The sequence below is a fragment of the Bos indicus genome, chromosome 5 (assembly GCF_029378745.1).
Source record: "Bos indicus isolate NIAB-ARS_2022 breed Sahiwal x Tharparkar chromosome 5, NIAB-ARS_B.indTharparkar_mat_pri_1.0, whole genome shotgun sequence".
Lineage (NCBI taxonomy): Eukaryota > Metazoa > Chordata > Mammalia > Artiodactyla > Bovidae > Bos > Bos indicus.
This window is the reverse complement of record NC_091764.1, coordinates 108166793-108194555: the sequence shown is the minus strand read 5'-3', so window position 1 is coordinate 108194555 and position 27763 is coordinate 108166793. Positions and strand designations below refer to the sequence as shown.

The 27763-nt window shown below is 38.0% G+C and overlaps 1 protein-coding gene across 15 annotated transcripts in view; it reads right to left on the bottom strand.

The window, feature by feature from the left end:
* The window catches only part of WNK1 (WNK lysine deficient protein kinase 1), a 129891-nt gene that overhangs the window by 45634 nt on the left and 56494 nt on the right, over positions 1-27763 (bottom strand). For all 15 annotated transcript variants that reach the window (XM_070788670.1, XM_070788673.1, XM_070788671.1 and 12 more), the window contains exons 3-5: positions 20810-21030; positions 18760-18917; positions 34-122 (exon numbers count right to left, since the gene is read on the bottom strand). In XM_070788670.1, coding sequence (XP_070644771.1) covers positions 34-122; positions 18760-18917; positions 20810-21030 — 468 coding nt within the window. The remainder of the gene's footprint in view (positions 1-33; positions 123-18759; positions 18918-20809; positions 21031-27763) is intronic.

Genomic DNA, 27763 nt, shown 5'->3' with positions numbered 1-27763 from the left:
TAAGCAATATCCAGGTCAAAAGAGGCAACTTACCTTTCATCTTTGTTTTGCCGTATGCATCCTTCAATAATTTCCTTCACTTCAGGAATTGCTACTTTGTCAAAACTGGCTGGCTTCACCCCCTGAAAATCATAAAAATGGCAACAGGAACACATCAATGAAGGCAGGGACTTTGAACTTGAATTTGAACTTGCCTCCTAAGGTTCTACCAGACTGCCTTCTCACCATCCTGGCTTTTTCCTGGTTTGCCTGCAGGATCTAGTTCATGCAGGGTCAAAGCTGGGTAGTAGCAATTTAGCCCCTCCAAGGTAACAATAGGGAATAGTTAAGAAAGCGGAGTCACTTCCATGGCCACGACATTGCTGGTGACAAAAGCAGACTATCGTTAGCATCTTTTGCTATGTTTCAGGTAATGGAAATTTTGGCTAAAACAAAGCCCAAATGTTCTAATTGGTTAGAAGATCTTTTGTTCAACCTTGTTCCCTAACACATTAATCAACCTAACATGCAACTCTTTTGAACAGAGAACCCATGTGTGGGCATGAATTCACACGCTTAGTCTGGCAGGTATTCTATCATTACAGTACTCCTTAACAAACTCAGTAAGAAGGGAAGAATTTAGACTGGTTTGGTATAGTAACTGAAGAGCAAATTGTCTTGTACATATGAAAACATAAAATGACAACACATCAGACACATCTGAAAGACAAACTTTCTAATTAATTTCAGAAAAAAATTTAACATCACTATTATATTAAATAGCATCATTGTAATAGTTAAAGAATTTTCACAAAAGGTAAATTCTTTGCCAACAAAAATTTCAGCGGTGTGTGGAAAATGTATATAAGATAGAAGAATAACAACCTACTCCTGTCTGAGAGGTGGTGTGGAGAAGAACATCTCATTATCTATTCCTGCCTCTTCTAAGTCACACAGACTGAGCTGAAGTAGCAACACAATATACTTTCCAAGAGGCACAGTAAGTCTATGACCACCTAACACACAGCAAGGAGGAGACAGGGACTAGAATTAATCATCTAATATCTCGGTGACAATACATATTATTTGAATTTTTCCTCAATCTTCTTATTTTTCAAGTCTAGCTAAGTCTTCCCCACCAGTCCTTGTCTTCACATAATCATTCTAATAAAAACAAAAAACAATGTCATTGAAGGAAAAGCCTGCTTTAATTGAGCAAGCTGGTATGGTATGGCATGGTATTTTAAATTAAAGCTAAAGAAAACAGGAACTGTTTTTTTTTTTTTTTTTTTAAAGGATGATGCTCACTAAAAGTTCTCTGGTAGCAGAAACACTGGAGATTTTTTATATTTGCTTTTAATTTTTACAACAAACATGTGAAAGCATAAAAGCAAACTTTTAAGATGCCAATTATAAATATAATGGGAAGAACAGTCTAAAATACTTTTAAAAAAATAAAATAAGATACTGTATATTATAAGTTCCTAGAACACTCACTGTTGGCAGAAAACTATCTGAAAGATTCTTCTTTGGTAAAATTAGACACTAATACACAGCTGGCCTTTCATGTAAGGACACTTCAAATGTTATAGGAAAGAAGTTAAAGAGGATATAGAACAGGATTAGAAGACATGTTCCCACTTCCATAAACACACGCATTTTAGAGGAATGAGTCTGACCTTCTGGCAACTCTACATATTGAGTTAATAAATCACACATATACTGACTATATTAAGACTCCTCCATTTCAATTTAGCATAGGCATACTGGAAAGACGAAAGGATAGAGCATAAGACTTGAATTAGGCGTGAGCTGGACAAGCAGAAGCAGCTCTGAGCTTTGTTTCCCTGTCTAGCAAAGGGGGATAATACCTGTTTAACTATATTCATGGGAACTAGAATCATATGTGACTATCCAAGTTGAAAGCTCTGGATTATTAAGTTTGCTGACCTAAGGCACCTTTGACTTCAAAAGTAATCACCAAAGGTAATAAGGCTTAGAGTTAAAAAGAAAGCATACAATTCTCTTTGAAAAATCATCACCAAGATCCACAGTGAACATGCTTTCAGCTTTGGTTATCCTTAAAAACAATCCTCTTGTTAACCCGACCCATGCAGACAAACACACTCACAACAGGAATTTCTATTTACAGGTAGAAAAGCGAGTTGAACAACCGAGATACCAGATCACAGTCGCAAAACCAGCAACTATGCATCATATAACACACTGACTCTACTAGGGTAAGCTGCTTTCTCAAAGTATAGCCAAGATTCAGGTACAGAAAACTCTGCATCACTACTGTACAACTGCCACCGCCACTGCCATATTCAGCTGCTACTGCTGCCTTAAAGAACACTGCAGGCACTAAGACAGCCAATACAACAGAGACAGTCCAGCAGCTTGTATTCAGACATCACCCACTAAAACAATGAAAAAGACAAGAAGAAATTTAACCAAGCACCAGAAGTCAGGATTATCCAAATATATATCAAAATATCTAACAGAGGTATTCTGAATCATGTGGAAAGAAGCAAGGATATATAGGAATTATATATTAAAAGTGACCAAAAAAAAAGGAAAAATAAGCATAAAACGTCAATGACCTTGAATGTGACCTACTGAAGTCATCTGGGGCACCTGATGGAAAGCCACTTAAAATCAACAAGCACATGTTTCAATACACAAGATGCACCATACTCAGAAGCTTCTTGTTCTATCTAAGAGAACTGTTTTTTAAATAATTGATAATTTTTTAAATTAAAAAGTTGATTTAAGATTATTCCAAAACATGATTTAAGCACCAGACAGAACAATAAGAAAATGTTTTCATGATAATATTTCATCTTTTTTCCCTGAATTTATTTCAAAAAAGATGATTAACTTAAGAGTCTAAAAATCCTTCAAATGACACCTCTTTTCTATACTCTCTGATTTAGCCCCACACAGTCTTATTTCAGTTCTGTTCTGACCAACACAAGCAAAGTTTTGCTCATCTATTCTGAATGAGGTTCAAGAACACAAAACAGAAAAGAGTACTAAGGAATATAAATTGAGCTAATGTTTTACACATAAGAAAACCTAAGTTAAAGACTGGCACCCTGTCCCTTCACCCTTCCAGAGCTAGCAACCTGCCAACTCCAGAAACACTCTTCCTCACTGCTGTGATTCACAAGACCTCTCTTCAGGCAGAAGTGCCATAAAATGTTTCTTTGACATGAAACGGTGGCTTGTTATTCTGCATTACACACAAGTACTTCTTCAACAGCTAATGTATATCCATTTAAGACACCTTTGAGATTAAAATTATATATTCTCATAAATGAAACAAAAAGGTAACTTTTATGCAATCTTAAATGGAGAACAAAAAGAAAAAAACAATTGTGATTCTCCAAGGGTACATCAGAGTTGATATTTTTAAAAAAAAAACTGACATAAATCTTTATAAAATATGTTGCTTTATTTAAACTAAGAAAAACTCCAAACTTATATGCATCTCACAGACTGAGTTTTTCTGTCAATTCTATATACTTATAGTTTGCAGCTAATCTGCTGAAAAAATAAAAGTGAGTCATAATAAAAATTAAAATGAGTCATAATATAGTATTCTCCAGTTCAATTTTCTCACTCTTAAAAACTGTCAGCACTTGCTTCTTAAAAACTTAAGCTGCAGTGTGTGTCAGGGTAACATTTTTCTCTTCCTAAGAGTAAAAATTCTCCTAACCACTCAGAATTGAGAAAAGTCTCCTTCCTCCTCATAGAAAATGCTGTGTAAGTTAACTGCAGAACTAATTTATTTTGAAAAGCATTCTGAACTAACAATCCCAATACTTTAACTAAAATCTTCCATACATAAATATCACAACACACCTTTGGTATATATTGGAAATTCTTACCCACCTCATTTATACAATCCTTTTGAGAGCAGCAGCAGCAATGAGAATTTACGAAGACAAACACTGAGCAAAAATCTCTCTTTGTAAAATCCATCAGAAAAGGCAAAACAGACTTGTTAGAGGAAAATGGGGGGGAGGGAATTGTATAGGATATAAGTTAACAGGATAACTTAGCCCACAGCATAAGCAAGGCAGACATCAAAATCAGGCTGAAGATGAATTTTCTGTTTAACACTAGCCATGCTTCCGCGACCCTCAAACATGGGTTTGCTCTGCGCAGCCAACAATCTCCTTATTACTTACTGATCAGCCCTTTAAACACAACTACATGCTGAACAGCAGGCAAACTTATTCTGCTTCTCCTCCCCCTGCCTCTCCCTCAACAGCAGCAGGTCCCTACACAAACACAATTCTTCACTTGCTCAAAGCTCCACCCTCGCCATGTCCACAGGTTCCGCCTCCTTGACACTAACACCTACACTAGAAATCTGTTTATCTGAACACCCGCTTCCCCCTACTTCTGTTGACACTAAGCTTCAAAAGAAAATGGGGAATGAATTCAGTGACCAAAATGTAAACTCAGAATATACAGCCTAAAGAACACTGGACAAGAAAGAAAACCCCAATACTGGGGTTGAGCTCCCAGTATACAGAGTTCAGTCTATAGATACCTAGTCTGTGTGACCGGGGCCATATTCTTTAAACTCACTTGAAGTGAGCGTAACAGTTCCTGTTTACCTAATTTAGAAAGTGGTGACATTAAGGTAAACTGTCTTACCACGGTCTCGTGGTACATTAAAAAAATTTTAACAGCTGCGAATTAGTACACAGAAGTGGTAAGAATTTATTCTTCTCCTTTTCCTTCCCTAAAAGCCTTAATATATAGATCTACCTAAAGACATCTCCATTTACCAGGAAGAGCTCATGGACCCAAATGACTCCTGCTTTGATCCTGGTGATTAAAGAAAGGTTTCTCCTCATAGCATTTAACAAAGATGACAGAAAAAGCACTGCTCCTGGCAGTGTTATGATGGGTAACATAACAAAGTGCTGTCCCTTGTAATGTGGTAGGCCTGAATCCCCATTAAGGCAGTGCATACTGAGGCTTCAATCACTCAGGAACAGTAGCATAATGGCTTAGAAGTTATTTGATAGGAATATCTCTATTCTAAAGGCTAGAAATGACTTAACTCCAACAATTTTCCTGCTCAACATAACTCATCACTACCAAGCACACCAAGTAGGTAGTGCACAAGGCCAAGATTGGTCCTAACTACAGCAGGTAGTCCAACACTACCTTTAGCTTCAGAGTGTGAGCAAGCCTGCTCAAGACTATGATTAGATAATGAAAACGAAACAGAGGAAAACAGGTATCATGTTCTCTGCTTCATAGGTTTATCAGATATAAGTATGTGAGAATGTTTTTAAACTTTACTGTGCAACAAACAAAACCAAAACTCAGGCAGCTTTTTTTGGACAAAGGTAAAATATAGGGACAAATATCTAACTCTGTGAAGACCAGTCTTTTTAATATACCAAAATTAAGAGTTTTCACTATGTACAATAAAATACCATTCACATATGTGTAACAGTTTATAGGTTTAAATCGTCCTTCTCTTCAACTCTGCCTTTCTCTGGACTTCACCAATTTCTTTTAAAGGCATCATTATTTCCATGATCCAGAATAGAAACCTTACTCATTCTCAGATGCGTCTTCACAACATTTAAGTACTATTATTCTCTGGGAGCTCCTTAAACAAAGAGAAACGTTTAAAACAGCAGGTAACAGCGAGCTGCTAGTACTCCTACTTCCCCTCCAATGGCTAAAGGTCTCTGGCTGGACAAAAGTGAGATTTTTACTGGCTTGTTACTTCTCAACATCATTGCTTTTTCTGCATAACTGTGACCACCAATCCAGACTGACAACATCAGTTCAGTTCAGTTACTCAGTCATGTCTGACTCGTTGCAACCCCATGGACTGCAGCACGCCAGGCTTCCTTGTCCATCACCAACTCCCAGAGCTTCCTCAAACACATGTTCATAGAGTTGGTGATGCCATCCAACCATCCCATCTTCTGTTGCCCCTTCTCCTCCTGCCTTCAATCTTTCCTAGCATCAGGGTCTTTTCCAGAGAGTCAGTTGTCAGTTCTTGACATCAGGTGGCCAAAGTATTGGAGTTTCAGTCCTTCCAATGAATATTCAGGACTGATTTCCTTCAGGATTGACTGATTTGATCTTGCAGTCAAAGGGACTCTTCTCCAACATCACAGTTCAAAAGCATCAATTCTTCAGTGCTCAGCTTTCTTTATGGTCCAACTCTTATATCCTTACATGTCTACTGGAAAAACCATAGCTTTGACTAGACGGACCTTAGTCAGCAAAGTCATGTCTCTGCTTTTTATTACACTGTCTAGGTTTGTCATAGCTTTTCTTCCAAGGAGTAAGCGTCTTTTAATTTCATGGCTGCAGTCACCATCTGCAGTGACTTTGGAACCCAAGAAAATAAAGTCTGTCACTGTTTCCATTGTTTCCCCATTTATTTGCCATGAAGTGATGGGACTGGATGCCATGATCTTCGTTTTTTGAATGGTGAGTTTTAAGCCAACTTTTTCACTCTCCTCTTTCACTTTCATCAAGAGGCTCTTTAATTCTTCTTTGCTTTCTGCCATAAGGGTGGTGTCATCTGCATATCTGAGGTTATTGATATTTCTCCTGGCAACCTTGATTCTAGCTTGTGCTTCATCCAGCCCAGCATTTCACATGATGTACTCTGCATATAAGTTAAACAGGCACATTTACAGTATACAGCCTTGAAGTACTTCTTTCCCAATTTTGAACCAGTCTGTTGTTCCATGTCCAGTTCTAACTGCTGCTTCCTGACCTGAATGCATACAGGTTTCTCAGGAAGCAGGTCAGGTGGTCTGGTATTCCCATCTCTTGAAGGATTTTCCACAGTTTGTAGTGATACACATAGTAAAGGCTTTAGCATAGTCAATGAAGCAGAAGTAGATGTTTTTCTGGAATTCCCTTGCTTTTTCTATGATCCAACGGATGTTGGCAATTTGATCTCTGGTTCCTCTGCATTTTCTAAATCCAGCTTGAACACCAGGAAGTTCTCGGTTTACATGCTGTTGAAGCCTAGCTTGGAGAATTTTGAGCATTACTTTGCTAGCATGTGAGAATGAGTGCAATTGTGTGGTAGTTTGAACATTCTTTGGGATTGCCTTCCTTTGGTATTGGAATGAAAACTGACCTTTTCCAGTCCTCTGGCCACTGCTGAGTTTTCTCAAATTTGCTGGCATATTGAGTGCAGCACTTTCATGGTAGCATCTTTTAGGATCTGAAATAGCTCTGCTGGAATTTCATCACCTCCACTAGCTTTGTTCACAGTGATGTATCCTAAGGCCCACTTGACTTCACACTCCAGGATTTCTGGCTCCAGATGAGTGATCACACCACCGTGGTTATCTGGGTCATTAAGATCTTTCTTGTATAGCTCTTCTGTGTATTCTTGCCACCTCTTCTTAGCATCTTCTGCTTCTGTTGGTATTCCATCTCATTTCTGTCCTTTATTGAGCCCATCTTTGCATGAAATGTTCCCTTGGTATCTCTAATTTTCTTGAAGAGATCCCTAGTCTTTAGCATTCTGTTGTTTTCCTCTATTTCTTTGCATTGATCGCTGAGGAAGGCTTTCTTATCTCTCCTTACTATTCTTTGAAACTCCGCATTCAGATGGATATATCTTTCCTTTTCTCTTTTGCCTTTGGCTTCTCTTCTTTTCTCAGCTATATGTAAGGCCTCCTCAGACAACCATTTTGCCTTTTTGCATTTCTTTTTCTTGGGGATGGTTTTGATCACTGCCTGCTGTACAATGTTACAAACCTCCATAGTTCTTCAGGCACTCTGTCTATCAGATCTAATACCTTGAATCTATTTGTCACTTTCACTGTATAATCCTAAGGGATTTGATTTAGGCCATACATGAACAGTCTAGTAGTTTTGCCTACTTTCTTCAATTTAAGTCTGGTTTTTGCAATAAGGAGTTCACAATTTGAGCCACTGTCAGCTCTCAGTCTTGTTTCTGCTGACTGTATAGAGCTTCTCCATCTTCGGCTGCAAAGAATATAATCAATGTGATTTCACTATTGACTCTCCAGTGATATCCATGTGTAGTCATCTCTTGTGTTGCTGGAAGAGGGTGTTTGCTATAACCAGTGCTTTCTCTTGGCAAAACTCTGTTAGCCTTTGCCCTGCTTCATTTTCTACTCCAAGGCAAAACTTGCCTGTTAGAAGTATCTCTTGACTTTCTACTTTTGCATTCCAGTCGCCGAGGATGAAAGGGACATCTTTTCTGGTGTTGGTTCTAGAAGGTCTTGTAGGTCTTCATCTATATCTGTCAACATCTCACCTCCTTAAACTAAGACCAAGTTAAGATGGGCCTCACTGCTGCTTTTCTCTCCAGTATTTATTTTACACCATGGCCTGTTCAATCACCTAGCTTCATCCAATCATCTGACACTTAACCATTTCCAATTGTCTGATATCATTTAATTCGTATCACACGACTCAAATATGGTTAATAATTCCCCACACTTACAAGATGGCCATAGGATCAGAGAGCTAGAAAGAATCTGAGCTAGAGTCCCTACCTGCTCACACAAGACAACTGTAAAAGACAACTGTATGCCAGAAAGATTAATGCCATGTCAAGGTCAGAATTCAATACCTCATGGAACCTATGAGGAGTCATGTCCAGTCCAGTCTGGTATGTATCAGACACCTACTAGATATACTGCATCATCAGTAGCACCTGGAATACAACAGAATATATTCTAGGAAGTAAGGGCCTAGTCAATGGTAAAGTAAAAACGAGAATCCAAATTCAATAATGTCTAGTTCAATGTTTCAGTCCATATTACAGTACTAACTTAATCTGGGGCAGAAAGCCCTCACAAGCCAACTTCTACCTATTCCTATCTCCCCAAGTAAGTCTAGTGAAACTGGTTGCTTTTTCACTGAATACTACACATTTTCACAAGCATTTTCTTTCTACTGCTCCCTTTTTTAGTCAACTGAGTCCTACCTCAGTATTCAAGGTACACCTCAAACCACCCAGAGACAAGGAAAAACTACAATGTATCTGTATCAACCTTCTGGCACACAGATTATCTACAAGATCCCAAGAAGCTCAACACTGTATGCTGCACTTAAAACACAGCTGCTAAGTTGTTTCAGTCATGTCTGACTCTGTGCAACCCCATAGACAGCAGCCCACCAGGCTCCTCTGTCCATGAGATTCTTCAGGCAAGAACACTGGAGTGGGCTGCCATTTCCTCCTCCAATGCATGAAAGTGAAAAGTCAAAGTGAAGTCGCTCAGTCGAGTCCGACTCCTAGCAACCCCATGGACTGCAGCCCACCAGGCTCCTCTGTCCATGGGATTTTCCAGGCAAGAGTACTGGAGGGGGGTGCCACTGCCTTCTCCTTAAAACAGCAGCAACCATCTTTCTACATCCTAAGTAGATGTAGAAAGTAAATGTAGTAAAAACTACAGTTTTTACTTGTAGTCTAATGCTGTGAGAATTACAAAACAACATTTAGTTGGGATAAGGAAAATTAGTTTTTCTGAGAAATTCTCTAACAAGGATTTTAGGACTATTGTTTAGCATCTAAAACGTTGGGAATGATTTCCAACTCTGTGGTTTAAGATTAATGGTCTGATTTATTACGTCTGGATATTAGGACCCTTTAATATTAATCAAATCATAGGAGAGTACTACAGTGACTTTGAGAATCATGCAAAATGTTCCCAGGATACACTAGATGATACACAAAGTTTTTGCCTATGTGTGTAAACTAAATTTACTAGATGGAAATAGGAATAAAATTTATAAAGCAATCATTTCAGCTAATTCCAAGTGGATTTAGATCTCTGGGACATCACCAAAAAATTCCAACTGCTAATGAAAAAAATACAACGTTTTTCTCAACTTTTCAATCCCTATCTAATCAGGAATCAGCTCCACGTGTTTCTGTAAAAAAAAAAGTACGCTGAAATGCAATCTGTTATATAAAGACCAAAAGGAATTTCACTCCAACTGCTTTAATTCTGTTTTTCCCAGACAGAATGTTCAAACCTTGCAATCCAAAGGCTAATGGAATCAGTGACAAAGTCAAATTACACAAACAAAGTAATTAAAAATCCCCATTATTTCTACCTTGGTTGTCAGAAGGCTGGATTCAGCCAGATTCTTACTGGTATGAACCATTAGTTTACAGGAATTTGAACAAACCTTATGATCCCACTGGAAAACAAGCCTTTTCAAACTCCCTACCAAATCTGACTGGCTCTATCCAAGGCAATTAGCTGACCTCCTGATTCCCTGAGGCTGATTACTCTCTGGATCCATGGGAGCCTGTGCACTGCTCCAAACACAAATGCACTATCCTCTACACCAAAAACTGATGCCACTGTGATTCCTTTACTTGCAGACAAAAATTGTGCTAAGTACCTCAGCACTCTTATTTGGATTTTTTCAATGCCAGTGGGAAATTTCAAGATAACTTGAAGTTTTTCTCTTTTGAACAGGGGCTCAAACCTATGACACCAATGTTAGACTTATCAATCTTAGACTCAAGGCTGTATATTGTCACCCTGCTTATTTAATGTCTACGCAGAGTACATCACGCGAAATGCTGGGCTGGATGAAGCACAAACTGGAATCAAGATTGCCGGGAGAAATATCAATAACCTCAGATATGCAGATGACACCACCCTTATGGCAGAAAGCAAAGAAGAACTGAAGAGCCTCTTGATGAAAGTCAAAGAGGAGAGTGAAAAAGTTGGCTTAAAATTCAACATTCAAAAAACAAAGATCATGGCATCCAGTCCCATCACTTCATGGCAAATAGATGGGGAAACGATGGAAACAGTGACAGACTTTATTTTCTTGGGCTCCAAAATCACTGCAGATGGTGACTGCAGCCATGAAATTAAAACACGTTTGCTCCTTGGAAGAAAAGCTATGACAAACCTAGACAGTGTAATAAAAAGCAGAGACATGACTTTGCTGACTAAGGTCCGTCTCGTCAAAGTTATGGTTTTTCCAGTAGTCTGCTATGGATATGAGAATTGGACTATAAAGAAAGCTGAGTGCCTAAGAACTGATGCTTCTGAACTGAGGTGTTGGAGAAGACTCTTGAGAGTCCCTTGGACTGCAAGATCAAACCAGTCAATCCTGAAGGAAATCAGTCATGAACAGTCATTGGAAGGACTGATGTTGAAGCTGAAATTCCAATACTCTGGCCACCTGATGCGAAGCACTGACTCACTGGAAAAGACACTGATGCTGGGAAAGAATAAAGGTGGGAAAAGAAGGGCACGACAAGATGAGATGGTTGGATGGCATCACCGACTCAATGGACATGAGTTTGAGCAAGCTCTGGGAGTTGGTGATGGACAAGGAAGCCTGGCGTGCTACACTCCATGGCGTCACAGAGTTGGACACATCTAAGCGACTGAACTGAACCAAACCCATGTACTCTCAGGTCTTCTCCCTTGAAATCTAGGGGGAAAAAGTTTAAAAACAAAGGCAAGCAAAGGAATAAATTCTAAGGTTTGTATTAGTTAAGAGATGCTTAAAACGGATTTTAAGATTAAATCTTAAATGGATTAAATTCCATTTAACATGGATTTTATGCATGCATTTAACATGCATAACATTAAGGATTTCTGATCCTACAGTTACTATTTCTCCTTCATGTCCTTGGGCAAAATGCTTAACCCCTGAATCTATTTTCTTACCTGTGAAATTTAAGTATTATCTACTTACCAGAATACAAAAGATTAAAATAAGATAGTATATGTAAAGCACTTTGCAAGGTGATTGGCAAGAGGCAAGATAATAAATGCTAGCTCATTTGCACTCATTTAAAACTTAGTGTTAAGTTCATTAAACACATTTTAAACACTGCTGTTTGTTGAATGTCACTAGATAAAAGAATTGAACAAGAGACAGCTTATTTTACTACCTGCCATAATGATGCTAATGCTAATAATAATGGTAATACTTAGTTCAGTTCAGTTCACTCGCTAGGCCTCCTTGTCCATCACCAACTCCTGGAATTTACCCGAACTCATGTCCACTGAGTCGGTGATGCCATCCAATCATCTCATCTCTGTTGTCCCCTTCTCCTCCTGCCTTCAATCTTTCCCAGCATCAGGGTCTTTTTAAATGACTCAGCTCTTCACATCAGGTGGCCAAAGTATTGGAGCATAAGCTTCAGCATCAGTCCTTCCAATGAATATTCAGAACTGATTTCCTTTAGAATGGACTGGTTGGATCTCCTTGCAGTCCAAGGGACTCTCAAGAGTCTTCTCCATCACCACAGTTCAAAGAATCAATTCTTCAGCGCTCAGCTTTCTTTACAGTCCAACTCTCACATCCATACATGACTACTGGAAAAACCACAGCCTTGACTAGATGGACTTTTGTTGGCAAAGTAATGTCTGCTTTTTAATATGCTGTCTAGGCTGGTCACAGCTTTTCCTCCAAGGAGTAAGCATCTTTTAATTTCATGGCTGCAGTCACCATCTGCAGTGATTTTGGAGCCCCCCAAAATAAAGTCTGTCACTGTTTCCCCATCTATTTGCCATGAAGTGATGGGACCAGATGCCATGATCTTTGTTTTCTGAATGTTGAGTTTTAAGCCAACTTTTTCTCTCCTCTTTCACTTTCATCAAGAGGCTCTTCAGTTCTTCTTTGCTTTCTGCCATAAGGGTGGTGTCATCTGCATATCTGAGGTTATTGATATTTCTCCTGGCAATCTTGATTCCAGCATGTGCTTCATCCAGCCCAGCATTTCTCGTGATGTACTCTGCATATAAGTTGAATAAGCAGGGTGACAATTACAGCCTTGACATACTCCTTTTCCTATTTGGAACCAGTCTGTTGTTCCATGTCCAGTTCTAACTGTTGCTTCCTGACCTGCACACAGATTTCTCAAAAGGCAGGTCAGGTAGTCTGGTATTCCTATCTCTTTAAGAATTTTCTACAGTTTGTGGTGATCCACACAGTCAAAGGCTTTGGTATAGTCAATAAAGCAGAAGTAGATGTTTTTCTGGAACTCTCTTGCTTTTCTGATGATCCAACAGATGTTGGCAATTTGATCTCTGGTTCCTCTACCTTTTCTAAATCCAGCTTGAACATCTGGAACTTGATGATTCACGTACTGTTAAAGTCTGGCTTGGAGAATTTTGAGCATTACTTTACTAGCATGTGAGTTAGGTACTGACTGCTAACTGTATTTAGGCACTTTTCTCATTTATCCTCAGTACTAGTTTAGGCTCAGAGAAGTTAATTAACTTGCCCCAGGTATCACAGCCAGGAAATGACAGTGGCAGGATCTGAACACAGGTAGACCCACCTCCAGAGCCCACTTCCTCCATGGCAACACTGTGTTTCACTCCCTATAGTTCTGGATTCATGCATTCATCTCACAAATACTGAGTGCCTTGTACCCACTGGGTCTAAACACTAGGAATATAGCCCAGAATAAGCCAAATAACACCGCCAGCCCGAGAATATGTTCTAATTGGGGCTTTAGGTAAACACAGTAAGGCTGTGACAAAAGTCATGAAAAAAAAGAAAATAATAAGGAGACAGAAGTAAAGTGTGTGCGCTTGTAAGGTCATTTTAGATGGATGGACAGGGAAGGCCTCTCTGAGCAAGCACAGACAGTAGAACCTGAATGAAATGCATGTGTACAACAATGACACACAACAGTTTATCATCAGTGCACCACAGAATGTAATTATTCAGCTGGTAAATTACACATCTCCACCCTTCACGTTGGCAGTTACACACAGGTTTAAAGGCCCTCAGGTCACAGACTGACACTGCACTAGACATTTATGGATTCAGTACAGAATTCTGATATAAGCAGGGGACCTGGAATAACAGAATAACAAATAATCCTGTTATATTCTAGATATGTAATCACAGGCTATCCATTCTGAGCTTCAGACTATTTATTTACAAAATGTAGATACTAATACTAGTAAATCGCTCCTGGCCAGGGTTGTTGGAAGAATTAAATTACATAATATATGCAAAGTGCTTAATGCAATGTCTGAGACTAGCATGTACATGTGTTAATACACTGCTAACATCTGCTATTTACATGGCAGTTGTACCACTGCAAGGTCAGACATGTAATACACTATTTCAAGGTCTATTTCAGTAGAAGCATCACTATTGCTTATATAATCATATAAATCACTGTATAACCTAGGTACTTAAAACTCTCCACACATTTATCTCAGCACCCAAAACATGGGGGAAAAAAAAGCGGCTAGAAAATTTAAAAAGGACTAGTAAAAACTGCCCCTTTTATTTCTTCAATGGAAGTCAGAAGATGGGAATGGAGGTTGGTGAAACCAAGACAACACTTCCCAAATAAGAAATACAATAATTGACAGTACAGAATAATGAACTGTGGATAATATGGAACTCAATTTTCAAAGCTAAGAGGAAAAATAAAGAACACGTAAATGCTTTCAGTATTCTTAGAAATTAAGGATTCCAACAGTTCAACTGACTTAATACCTCAAGCTTTTTATTCCAACTTTTCTGCAGCTTGACTTACTTACTATTTTGCATTTTTAAAAAGCAACTACTGAATACGACAAAAAAAAAAAAAAACAACCGCAATTAAATAGGGTTAGATTTCGAAGTCAATTTGTTTACTTATAATGTTAGTAAAAATGTTCCATGAACAATGGAACAAAAATTTAGTCAAATAATGTTTGCTATTACAATAGTCTTTTTTTTTTTTTTTTTTTAATTTAGCCAAAAATAAGGTATACAGACCTGGAAGGGACCTGTGGTGATCACTGTTCCAGCTTACACTTCTCAAAACTTTAACATACACAAAAAGTATCTTTGGATCTTGTGAAACGCTGGTTTTGACCCAATCTGTCTGGGATAGGGCCAAAATTTTACATTTTGGGGGACTGCACGTTGCACAGCAAATATCTAAATAGTGATGTGAGAACTGACAGAAGAACACATGAATAGATGACTTTATCAAATGCCTTTCTAATCCTGGAATTCTGACTCTGTCAAAGTTACTGTTTTCTGCTTGATTTATACCAAGTAGTTTCCCCCATTTTACAGAATATATTGTGTATGTACATATATAAAGTTTATCAGTTTCTAAGCCACTACTTGATTTCACATCAGTAGGATAAAGTTAATATTTCTAAGGTGATCTTATTTGCAGGGTAAATTCAACTCCTCGAAACTTACTAGTGTCCGACTTGACTATTATCTGGGATTCCTTTAACTGAATCATTTATTCTTTAAAATAGCACTGAGTACCTACAACACGCTGAATGCTATGCTACAAACACAACACTGTAAGCAAAGATTTAATAAATCAGGCTCTAGGACAGTACCTTTTAAAACACTGTATATTTCATCCCTTCTGTTCCCAACTCCTCTCCAGGTGAGGGTGGCTATAGGTTCAAATAGTTTAAACAATGAGAAAAGAAGGAAGAAACTACAGAAATATAAAGGACATTCATACGATGCAATATTATTCAGCCATAAAAAGGACTGAAGAACCAATTCATGCTAAAACATGGATAAACCCTGAAAACACTATGCTATATCAAAGCATAACACAAAAACAAAGTCTAACACAAAAGGCCATATATTTAATGATTCTATTTGTATGAAATGTGCATAACAGGTCAAATCACAGAGACAGAAAGCACATTAGTGGCTGTCAGAGGAACGACTGCTAATGGGTATAGGGCTTCTTTCTTGAGGTGACAGAAAGGTTCTGGCATTAGTGGTGATGACTGCAGAACACTGAAAACACTAAAACCCACTGAATTTTACACCTTAAAATGATTTAAACAGTTAATTTTAAGGTATGTAAATTTTTATCTTAAAAAAACCCCCACACAACCCATTGAGAGACTGAAAAAAGTTAAATACCATACTAAGACTATGGAAACTGTGATGTTGGTCTTCTTAGGGTCTATTAAGCTAACACCAGACTTTTTTTATTTGAGAAGGGGATTCTCCTCTCAACTGAGCTAGAGCTCGCATTTGCAAATAAAGATTCATCTGTTAATTGATTACACTGTTTCATATGCATTATCTTAAAATCAAATTGTTTTCTTTACTTTTACCAAATAACTACTTACATAAACTTTTACCTAATTTTATGGCAGTGCTGTCTGTGCCTGACAGTCTGAAGTCAAAGAACTCAAACCATTGGTTTTAGCCCTGAGCCTCTGGTGAATAGCTTTTTACCGATAGGGCTGACTCCATCCTTCACGTACTCATCTTACTTAGTCATTATTTTAACTAGGTAAGCATATTTGGTGGGTAAGTATGAAACAGGGTAGAATTTAATACAGGTCACCCTTTCATTCTGCATTAAAAAAAATTGGTACTACCATGTAATTTATAACTTAATTTTTTTACATAGGAGAGTTATTTTTTGGACTTCATTTAACAAAAAGAAACTAAAATTCCATGATCCTTTGAGATATTTTAAGTACCAACCTTTATTTGTTTAGAGAAATAATCAGGAGTTGAATTCACAAGATTAATCAGAGACACCTACCCCTAGACCACTAGTAATGCCTGGGCAGTCTCTCTGACAGCAAAGCACTATCTGATAATTCTTAACAAAATCTACCAAGTTTCAAGTTAGAAATACTGCAAGATCCACAAAGAAGGGCAGTAGCTGAAAGAGACAGTAGAGAATGTTTAACTATTTAGCTAGCTTATGTGTACTTAATTCTTCTGGTCTGTTCACTATCAAAACATTCAGCATTGCTAGAAGGTAAACAAAGTATTTCTGTGAATAGGTATTTGTGTTTAAAATCTAGAATTATCACCTCAAGCAATAATGCTAGGTTTAACATGCTATCTACTCTTTGGCAATAGAAAGAATAAATATGGCCAGTGAAAAATGGTTATTACATTAAAATCTCTTATGTTCTCACCACTGAAGTGATAATTCTACTCTTAAGAGAGAGAAAAGACTGCTTACAAATTATCAGAGCTGATTACTGAAGTAACTACTTGTGTACATTGAGATTCTCCTGTCTACTCCAAGTATAGAGGCTAATGGCACTCTAACAGAACATCACCGCTACTTCGACAGATCAGTAATTATTTACAGAACTCTTCAAAGAACTTTTTAAGTTTTGGTGGCATATATTTAGGAGTTGGCAACTTTCTGTTAAGAGCCAAACAGTACATAATTTAGGCTTTTGGAACTAAACAGTCTGTTGCAATTACTCGACTCTACTATTATAATATGTGAAAACAGACATAGAAAATACAGAAACAAATGAGTGGCTATCTTTACTTTCTTCATGGATACTGAAATTTGAATTTCATATAATTTTCACATGCCATCATATACTATTCTTTTGATTCCCCTCAACCATTAGGAATGCAAAAAGCATTCTTAGCTCATAGGCTGTACAAAAATGGGTAGCAGGATGGATTTGGCCCATGAACCTTTGCTAATTCCTGGTTTAGAGTATAATGGAATGAAGAAAAGTTACAGATGGTTTAAGTGAGTAAATAAATTACACTAACCATTCTACATACAAACTGTAAATTTTATAGTCCTAAAATTAAGGTATTTAACCTCATAATCAAGTTCAATATTCAGTTTGATCTCTGTTCAAAGGATATGTATTTACAAAGGGTATTTTCATATTATTGTTTGTTTTCATAAAGATTAAGCGGAAAAGAACACCTTAGCTTAACTGAATTCTAATCTATAAAGAAAACTGATCTCTCAGCCATCTGCTGTGGCCACTTCTAATCCTTTATTTCAGCCTATTAGTTATTCCTTCAGATTACTGCAATACTTCTTAACTGGGTTTTCAACTTTTATTAGTTTCCTAATATATCCATCCTCTATCCTGCAGTCAAAATAATCTTTTAAAAATTTAGGTCTGATATTATAACACCTACCAAGTGTGGGGTTTTCTTTTTTTCGCTGTACCGAGTGGCTTGTGGAATCTTAGTACCCAGTCCAGGGATCAACCTATGCTCTCAGTAGTGAAGACACAGCGCCCTAACCACTGGACCACCAGCGGAGTCCCATGACACCTACCATGTCTTACAGTGGCTGCAATGGTTCCCCCAGCGCTCAAGCAGAGTCTCAACTTTCCTTTCCTCCCTTATCCCTTGTCTCTTCTTTTTCCTATTTCCAAACTGCAGACACACAAATTATAGATTTTTTTCACATGCAGTATTATCTTAGTCACTCCCTGTTTCACGTAATTTCCCTCACCTGTTCAAACTCAATCAGGCACAATTACTACATGCTTTGTTACATACTGACCCTAGGAAAACTGTTTTTATACCCTATGGTAACTGTCTGGTTTACTTGTTTACTGTTTACTACTCCTTCACTGAGTAGTAAGCTCTTGATAGACAGGTTTGTCTTTTACTTAGCAATAATATTCAATACCTAGGATCTAGTAAGAAGTCTGGAACATAACAGAGATTTAAATATTTGTTGGATGAAACCATGAGCTATTATGGGTTGAACAGTGTCACCCCCACAAAAAGATATGTTAAAATTCTAACCCTCAGTATCTCAGAATGTGATCTTATTTGGAAACAGGATCACCGCAGGTGCAATTAGTTAGAAGAGCCCAATCTGGAGTGGGCTGGACACAACGCAATCTGACCAGTGTCCTTATAAAAAGAGGAGACATAGAGAGACGAGGGGTGAACACCGTGTGATGCTTTCTACTGTTGTTCCCTTCTGCATGGTTTGACGTTACCCAGCTTCTTAGATATGGCCTAAGATCACCAGTCAGTTCTGACAGGACTTACGCTGGTCACACGACGGTAGATCTGTGCAGCGTTCTGACACTCTGAGTACGGGTATTCAGACGTGGCCATCTCGAGCATGCACATCCCAAAAGCATAAACATCAACGGATTCATCGTACTTCTCTTCATACATCTCAGGGGCCATGAACTCTGGGGTACCTTAAATTAAAAGAATGATTCAGACTCAATGTGAGGAGAAACTGCAGATGTACTTAAGGAGGCGGGGGGGGGGGGGGGCAGCAGAGGGGCTCATCTGTGAGAGAGAAGTATGTAGAAGGGGTAAAGATGAAAGAAAGACAGGTAGGAAGTGGGGGGAGAGGAGAGAAATCACCTTAGTCTGCTCCATCAAATCTGTTACAGACCTCTCACAGCAATTCCTTTATAAAAAGAAGAGGACCATGCATCTGTTTATTTACTGTTTCAAGTGGATTACTGTTATACAATGTCAAAATAGAGCCTCACATAAAAGATAAACTGATATAACTCATATGAAAACAAATGGAAGAAAAAGGTAAGAGAACAGCAAAGAGTAAAGCAGAGAAAATGGCATCTATCTGTAAGACAGGATGATAGGTTAAAAAGATAAAAATACTTGTCTGCCCCCTACTGTATGAGAGCTGTAAAGTTAACATTTAGAGCTAGTCTCTTGCCAATAACAGTCTATTGATCAACTTCACTTTTAAGGCAGCTTTGCAGTGTAAAAAAAAAAAAAACCTGACATTCAGTGCATTTTTAAAATAATACAGTGTAAACGTCTGTGAGGCCACTCACCCTCCCCGTAGTCTGCGAATCTACTGCAGGTGTAAGAAATGTGAGGGACACCCTACAGACACACACACACCATTCAGTCTGTATTTGTGTTCTCATACTGAATTAAGAGTGTGGTGTGATTCCACACACCAAGTTTCCAATGTTTCCAAAGAAATTAAGCCCAGATACCTCAAATTACAGAACATTTCTAAGAACAGGCTTGCACAATACAATTTAAACAAGAAAGAAGAAAAAACTCTTGGGCCAGAGATTAACATACCAAAGACAATCAAAGAACTGTTTCCTTTATAGGCAACAGGGAAGGCAGAAGGGAAATTCAGCTTTAAATAACTCCCCAGAACACTATTTTTTTATCAGGATGTGCAAATTACTGGTATTCTGTGTTCTTTCTTACTAAAACATAGGATTCTAGCCCACTTAAAAATGAGTAGTTTTCTTGCTGTTGTCATTGTCACCTTTTGAGAGAATAGAGTTCATGAAGATTTCAAGCTTTCAAACTGTCGCACCCTCTTCAGAAGGGAAAGCTTATAAAACAATAGGCATTAAACTATATTTTCAGCTGCAATGTCCTGACACACAGCCTTGTCCTGTAAATCAATGACTGTCGAGGAGGGCAACTGGCCCCACAGGGGACATATTTGGCTGTCACGACTGGAGGGAGGTGGACAAATGGGCATGCTACCAGCATCCAGAAAGCAGAGACCAGGGGTGCTGTTAAGTCATCTTACAACGCACAAGACGGTCCTCACAACAAAGAACCATCCAAACCAAAGTGTAACTAGCACTGAGACAGAAAACTGTTTTAAGCAGATCTTTTGAAGAGCAGAAGAAAAAGTTGATAATGAACCATTATATTTTTACATTTTAAAAGTTTTAATAGGCAGATTTTTTGAATATAAATATATACAACAGACCTTTTCAGAAATTAAATTATATATAAATTCAGTTTCTTTCATGGGGAAAGTTAACATAGTTTATCTATTATATAAGTGTATGATACTAAGCATCAACAAAATGACCCAAGAAGGTGATAGTGCTATTACATAAGGTTTTGTCAACAAAGTTCACCTTACTTCTATTCATGTAACTTCACAAAACAATTGTCTTCAGGATGCTTCTAGAGGCATAAATGCAGAGAACTCCATATCACTTCCTGGGTTCAAGCTATGAATTTCTGAAGGTTTATTTCACATTATAAAAGCTCTGACAGAGTCAGGTTTCTAAATAAAGTGAATGTCAGAAAGCCAGTCAGACTTTCACAAGGTACCTGTGAAACATACCTATCACACTCTTGGCAAAAGAAGCCCGCTTCAGGGTGGCCAGACCTAGGTCTCCAATCTTGACTGAGCCTGTGGGGCCAGTGATAAAGATGTTGTCACACTTAAGATCCCGGTGAATAATAGGTGGAGTTCTAGTATGAAGAAACTGAAGTCCTTTAAGAATCTGACGGCACCAGCTTCTCAAAACTTTGATCTTCATCACCTTAAACCTTTTCAGGTACCTAGAGAAGGCAAGTTACACCAAACAGGTTATCGATGATATGCGTTTACTGCTTTGAAGAGTTCCATTAAATTCTAGCATATCTAAGATGGGAATATCAAATTTAGAATATTAAGATTCAGTAACCTAAGGTTAGCACTACTTTTAGCAAGGTTAAAGGGGATAGGATAACAAGTAGTTGGCAAGCAAATTCTGATAACAAAGCACAAAAAACAAATTCCTTAAAATTAGATCACTGCCAAGATGACTGACAAGAGGTAGAGTTTGACTTCTGGTAAATGGTGGAGCAACCCTTACTGGATGCAGATATAAACTCCAGTGAATATACGTGCGCGAGCGAACACATACACACACCTGAAGATTCTATAGATCAATCAAAATCAGGCACAAATTGGAAGGGAGGACACATGAGAAAAAAGGGTAAGCACTAGTCTGTGCAGGTTGCTCAAACCTGGACACAACCCTGTAGTTTTATTGGTTGAGGAATAAATACAAGGACAGAGTTCAAGATGACTGCAGCACCTAAAACAGTGTGTTCAATACAATTTTCTACAATAAAAGTCCATCCAATACAATACCCACTAGACAATGAAAATATTTATATTTAAATGAATTAGATACATTAAACTTAAAAAGGTCATCGCCCAGCTGCACCAAATTTCAAGTGCTCAACAACTGCACATGGCAAGTGGCTACCATTTTGGATGGTGCAGATTACAGAACATTTCCATCACCACAGAAAGTTCTGTTGGACAACAGAGATCCTGAAAGGTGGCAGGGGTGGGGGAATCCAGAAAGGAGGTACAGAAGGGGCACTCCAAGTTCTGCATATTCACTCTGCCCAAATCTCTGGCTAACCTCTCAAATATATGTGTATGCAGCAGATTACAAGCAACCCAGCTAAAGCTAAAAGAACAGAGTTTTCTGACAAACTGAGGTCAGATGCTATTTCATCTGGACATAGAGAAAAAAATGAAGCACACAAATGGTAAATATAAAAGAATATACTTTCCTAGCATTATCTTTGTTACATGTGACTACCTAAAGGAAAATTTATAACACTGTGTTACAGGATCTATACAACAGACATACATAATATAAAGCTTATAGCATAAATTATAAGTACTAGAGATAAATGGGCCTATATTTGTGCAAGTTTTCTTTATTTTACATAAAATTGTACAGTATCAACCATAAGCATGCTGTGAAAAGTTAAAGATTTAAGTTTAAATAAAGATTTAAAGATTTAAACTGCTAAAAAAAAATACCTAAAATGTACACATACACACAAGGAAGATTAACTAAAAAGAAATTCTGCTTCACTTGGGGGGTGGATAAGAGATAATTAAAGAAAACTTAGGATGAAAGTTGGTTTTATGGTTTAAAAATATATAAAGAGTTAATCCTGGAGAATGAGGAAAAGGTTGTCAAAGAAGAGTAAGGCATTTACTGAAATGAAGGAAGTGTTCTATATGTTAACAGTTGTTTTTTTTTTTAAAAACAGTTTTGATCAAAACTTATCAAATGATAGAACTATGATTAATATTTTCACTGCTTATAAACGTCATTATAAGGAAAAATCAAGCATACAAATATTGGAACTTTGATGAAATGTGTATGTACTCAAGTGTTTACTGATGTCTGCAACTTAACCTGGAATGAAAAAAGAGGGGGATGACTAGATGAACATATTTGGTAAAGCAGACACAACAGAGGTTAACTAAATTAAAGAATCTAGGAAGAGACTATGTATGTGTTCACTATATAATTCTTTCAACTTTTATGTATAATTGAAAAATTTTAGAATAAAATGTTGGGAAATGTCAATTATCTCTCCTTACAACTGGAAGAAAAAATAAAGAATACATATATATATATATATATACATTTAAGCTTATATATGCATGAGAAACAATGAAAAATAAGAATTAAAATTATGACTTTTTAAGAGAAAAAATATTGGGGAAAAGATGAGGCTAGCTTGTATCTCTTTCACATCTACAAAATGATAAAATATAATAGACTGTCTATTAAACTTGTATCTTATAACCTTATTAAATGTTTAGAATCACTGGAATTTTCTATGTAAACAATTACATAATCTGCAAACAGGAGCAGTTTTATTTCTTCCTTTCCTATCTTTTTGTTTTTTCCTGGTTTCCCCATTCTTGTTCTGGGCAGGCCCCTTTAGAACAATACAGAACATAAGCAGTGAAAGCAGGCATCTGTGCTGTGTTCCTCACCTCCCAGGAAGTAGTGATGTATAAAGCTTTTTCACAGATGCTCTTAGCAGTCTGAGGAAGTTTCCTACCACCCCAAGTCTGCTAAGAGTTGTTAGTAAGGAATAGATGCTGATTTGTCAAATACTTTTTCCACATATACTGAAATGATCATACAGTTTTTATTCTGTTGCTGCTAAGTCACTTCAGTCGTGTCTGACTCTATGCGACCCCATAGACGGCAGCCCACCAGGCTCCCCTCTCCCTGGGATTCTCCAGGCAAGAACACTGGAGTGGGTTACCATTTCCTTCTCCAATGCATGAAAGTGAAAAGTGAAAGTGAAGTAGCTCAGTCGTGTCCGACTCTCCGTGACCCCATGGACTGCAGCCTACCAGAATCCTCCATCCATGGGATTTTCCAGGCAAAGGTACTGGAGTGGGGTGTTAATGTGTTTAAAAACATTAATTCATTCTATGTTAAACCAACTTGGCAATCCTGGGATAAACCCTATTTGTCACCGACATACTGAAATTCCCATGGATAGCAAGGAGATCAAACCAGTCAATTCTAAAGTAAATCAATCCTGAATATTCACTGGAAGGACTGATGCTGAAGCTGAAGCTCCAATACTTTGGTACCTGATGTGAAGAGACGTCTCACTGGAAAAGACCCTGATGCTGCGGAAGACTGAGGGCAAGACGAGAAGAGGGCAACAGAGGATGAGATGGTTGGATGGCATCACTGACTCAAAAGACATGAGTTTGAGCAAACTCTGGGAGACAGTGAAGGACAGGGAAGCCTGGCGTGCTGCAGTCCATGGGGTTGCAGAGTCTACTATGACTGAGCGACTGAACAACAACAGTGTGATGGCTAGAATCCAATTTGCTATTATTTTGTAAAGGAATTTGGTACCTATATTCACGGGGGACACTGCTCTATCAAGTTCTTTTGCTGTATCTTAGGATTTTGGTATTGGGGTTATGCTGGCTTCAAAAAAGGAACTGGACACTATTCTTCCACTCTGTTTTTTGAGAAAAGTCAACACACTTGGTCCCCCTCCACTAAAATAAAGTATGATAAATATATAGAACATAAAATGTACCACCTGAAGTTGTTGAAGTATTAGTCACTCAGTTGTATCCAACTCTGAGACCTCATGGATTATAGCCCACAAGGCTCCTCTGTCCATGGGATACTCCAGGCAAGAATACTAGAGTGGGTTGCCGTTCCCTTCTCCAGGGGATCTTCTCAATCCAGTGATTGAACCTGGGTCTCCCACATTTAGGGCATTCTTTACTGTCAGAGCCATGTTCATATTATTATGCACAATCATCACCACCATCCATCTCCAGAACTCATCTTGTGAAACTGAAACGCTATACCCTTTAAACAGTGACGCTCCACTTCCCCTCCCCACTGAGGCCATGCAACTATCACCCAACTTTCTGTCTCTATGAATTAGCCTACTCTCAGTATCTCATGTAAATGGAATCATACAGTATTTGTCTTTCTGTGACTGGCTTCTATCAGGTAGCACAATGCCCTTAAAGTTCATTCCTGTTATAGCATATACCATATATTTCCTTCTCTTTTAAAAAGGCTGAAAAATATTCCATTGTACATATACACCACACTTTGCTTATCCATTCTTCCACTGATGAACACGTGGATTGCTTCGACTTTGGGTCCATTGTGAATACTGCTGCTATGAACACGGGTGTACAAGTATGTCTTTAAGACCCCGTTTTTAATTCTTCTGGGTATATACCAAGAAGTGGAATTGTTGAACCATATGCTAATTCTATTTTTTTATTTTATTGAATAAATTGTATAGTTGATAACGTGCTTTAATTTTTACTACACAGCAAAGTGACTCAGTTATACATATATATATTCCTTTTCATATTCTTTTCCATTTATTTTTTTATTGAGATGTAATTAACATATGTTGGTTTAAGGTATACAATATGATGATTCAAATATGTATATATTGTGAAATGATCGCCACAGTAAGTCTAGTTAAAATCCATCACAAAACTCCAACTTTTTTTTTTTTACTGTGATGAGAACTTTTAAGATCTACTCTCTTAGCAACTTTCAAATATACAGCACAGTATTATTAACCGTAGTTACCATGCTATACATCACATTCTTAAGACTTTTATTTACAACTGGAAGTTTGCACCTTTTGTCCACCCACCCATTTCATACTCGCATGCACTTGCCCCTGCCTCACCAATCTGTTCTCTGTTATCTATGAGTTTGGCTTTTTGGTATTGTTCATATGGTATTTGTCTTTCTCATTTCACTTAGCACAACCCCCTCAAGAGTCCATCGATGTTTTTGGCAAGATTTTCTTCTTCATGGCTGAATAGTATTTTATTATAGATATACATACCATATTTTCTTTATCCATTTATCCATCAATAGACATGTAGGTTGCTTCCATGACTTAGCTAGTATAAATAATGCTGCAATGAACATGGGGGTACATATTATCTTTTTAAGTCTGTGTTTCAGTTTCTTTGGTAAATACTCAGAAACTGAATTGTGGGGTCATATAGTAGTCCTGTTTTTAATTTTTTGAGGAGCCTCTGTACTGTTTTCCATAGTGGTTACACCAATTTAATCCCCACCAACAATGCACAACAGTTTTTTATTTTCTCCATAGCACTTGTTATCTGTCATTTTGATAACAGCCATTCTTTTTTTAAAAAAAGAAATTATTTATTTTTGGTTGCTGGGTCTTTGTTACTGCACGTGGGCTTTCTCTAGCTGTGGCAAGCAGGGGTTACTCTAGTTGCAGTATACATACTGGCTTCTCATTGCTGTAGCTTCTCTTTTGCAAAGCACAGGCTCTAGGGCATGCTGGCTTTACTAACTGCAGCTCGTGGGCTCAGTAGTTGCAGCGCATGGGCTCCAGAGTACTGGCTCATTAGTTGTGGCACACAGGGTCAGTCACCAACGGCAGGTGGGATTTTCCTGAACCAGTATTGAACCAGTATTCCTCACATTGCAAGGGAGATTCTTAACCACAGGATCCTCAGGGAAGCCCTGATAATAACCATCCTAACAGGTTACCTCATGTGGTTTAGATTTGTGTTTCCTTAATGACAGGACACTGAGCATCTTTTCATGTGTGTATTAGCTATGTCTGTATCTTCTTTGGAGAAATATCTATTCAAATTACTTGCCCATTTTTGAATTGAGTGTCAGCAGGAATGTAAAATGAGTCAGCCATTGTGGAAAACAGTTTGGTGGTTCCTCAGAAAGGTAAAGAATTACCATATGACTCAGCAATTCTACTCATAGGAACATAGATCTAAAAGAAATAAAACCAGGTACTCAAACACTTGTACACAAATGTTCAGAGCAGCATTATTCCCAATAGCCAAAAGGTAGAAACAGCCCAAATATTTATCAGCAAGTGAATGGATAAACAGATTGTGGTTTATCCACAAAACATTATTTAGTCATAAAAAGGAATAAAGCATAGATATATGCCACAACATGAACCTTGAAAAGATGGTAAGTGAAAGTAGCCAAGGACAGACACATATTTTATATTCCATTTATATGAAATATCTTGATCAGATAAACCCTTAGAGACAAAATAGTTGGTAGGGAGAATGGAGAGTTGTTTGATGGGTTTTAGTTTCGGAAGATGAAGAAGTCTTGAGATTTGTTTACATAGCAACATGAATGTATCTTAAAGTACTAAACTATATACACTTAAAAATGATGAAGACAGTAAATTTTATGTGTTTTTTACCACAGTAAAAAAAAAAAAAAAATTCCCATCCACAAATCCTAGAGATCAGCTAGTCCAACCATGCATTTTACACATGGAGAACTGAGGCCCAGGGAAGGGGCTCTCATTGCCCTAAATCCCAGCTGGCCAAAGTCAGAGCAGGGAGCAGACACCAACTACGGTCCAGAGCTCTTTCTACTTTACCTCTTGCTGCCTTTGCTATGAGGCTCAGAAACTGAAACAGATGAGGATGGGAAAAGAGAACATTAAACTTAAAAGAAAAATGCCTAAAAACTTAATTGTGTGCAATTAAAGAAAAAATATATTGCGTGTGGGAGAAGGCAATGGCACCCCACTCCAGTGCTCTTGCCTGGAAAATCTCATGGACGGAGGAGCCTGGTAGGCTGCAGTCCATAGGGTCGCTAGAGTCGGACACGACTGAGCGACTTCACTTTGACTTTTCACTTTCATGCATTGGAGAAGGAAATGGCAACCCACTCCAGTGTTCTTGCCTGGAGAATCCCAGGGATGGGGAGCCTGGTGGGCTGCCGTCTATGGGGTCGCACAGAGTTGGACACGACTGAAGCGACTTAGCAGCAGTAGCAGCATATTGCATGTGAAGGGGGATGGGGTGTTCTTTTAAGGTGACAAAAATGTTTAGGAACTTGACAGATGTGGTTATAAAACACTGTAAATGTAATAAATACCAATGAATTGTACACCTTAAACAGGATAATTTTATGTTGTATGAATTTTATCAAAA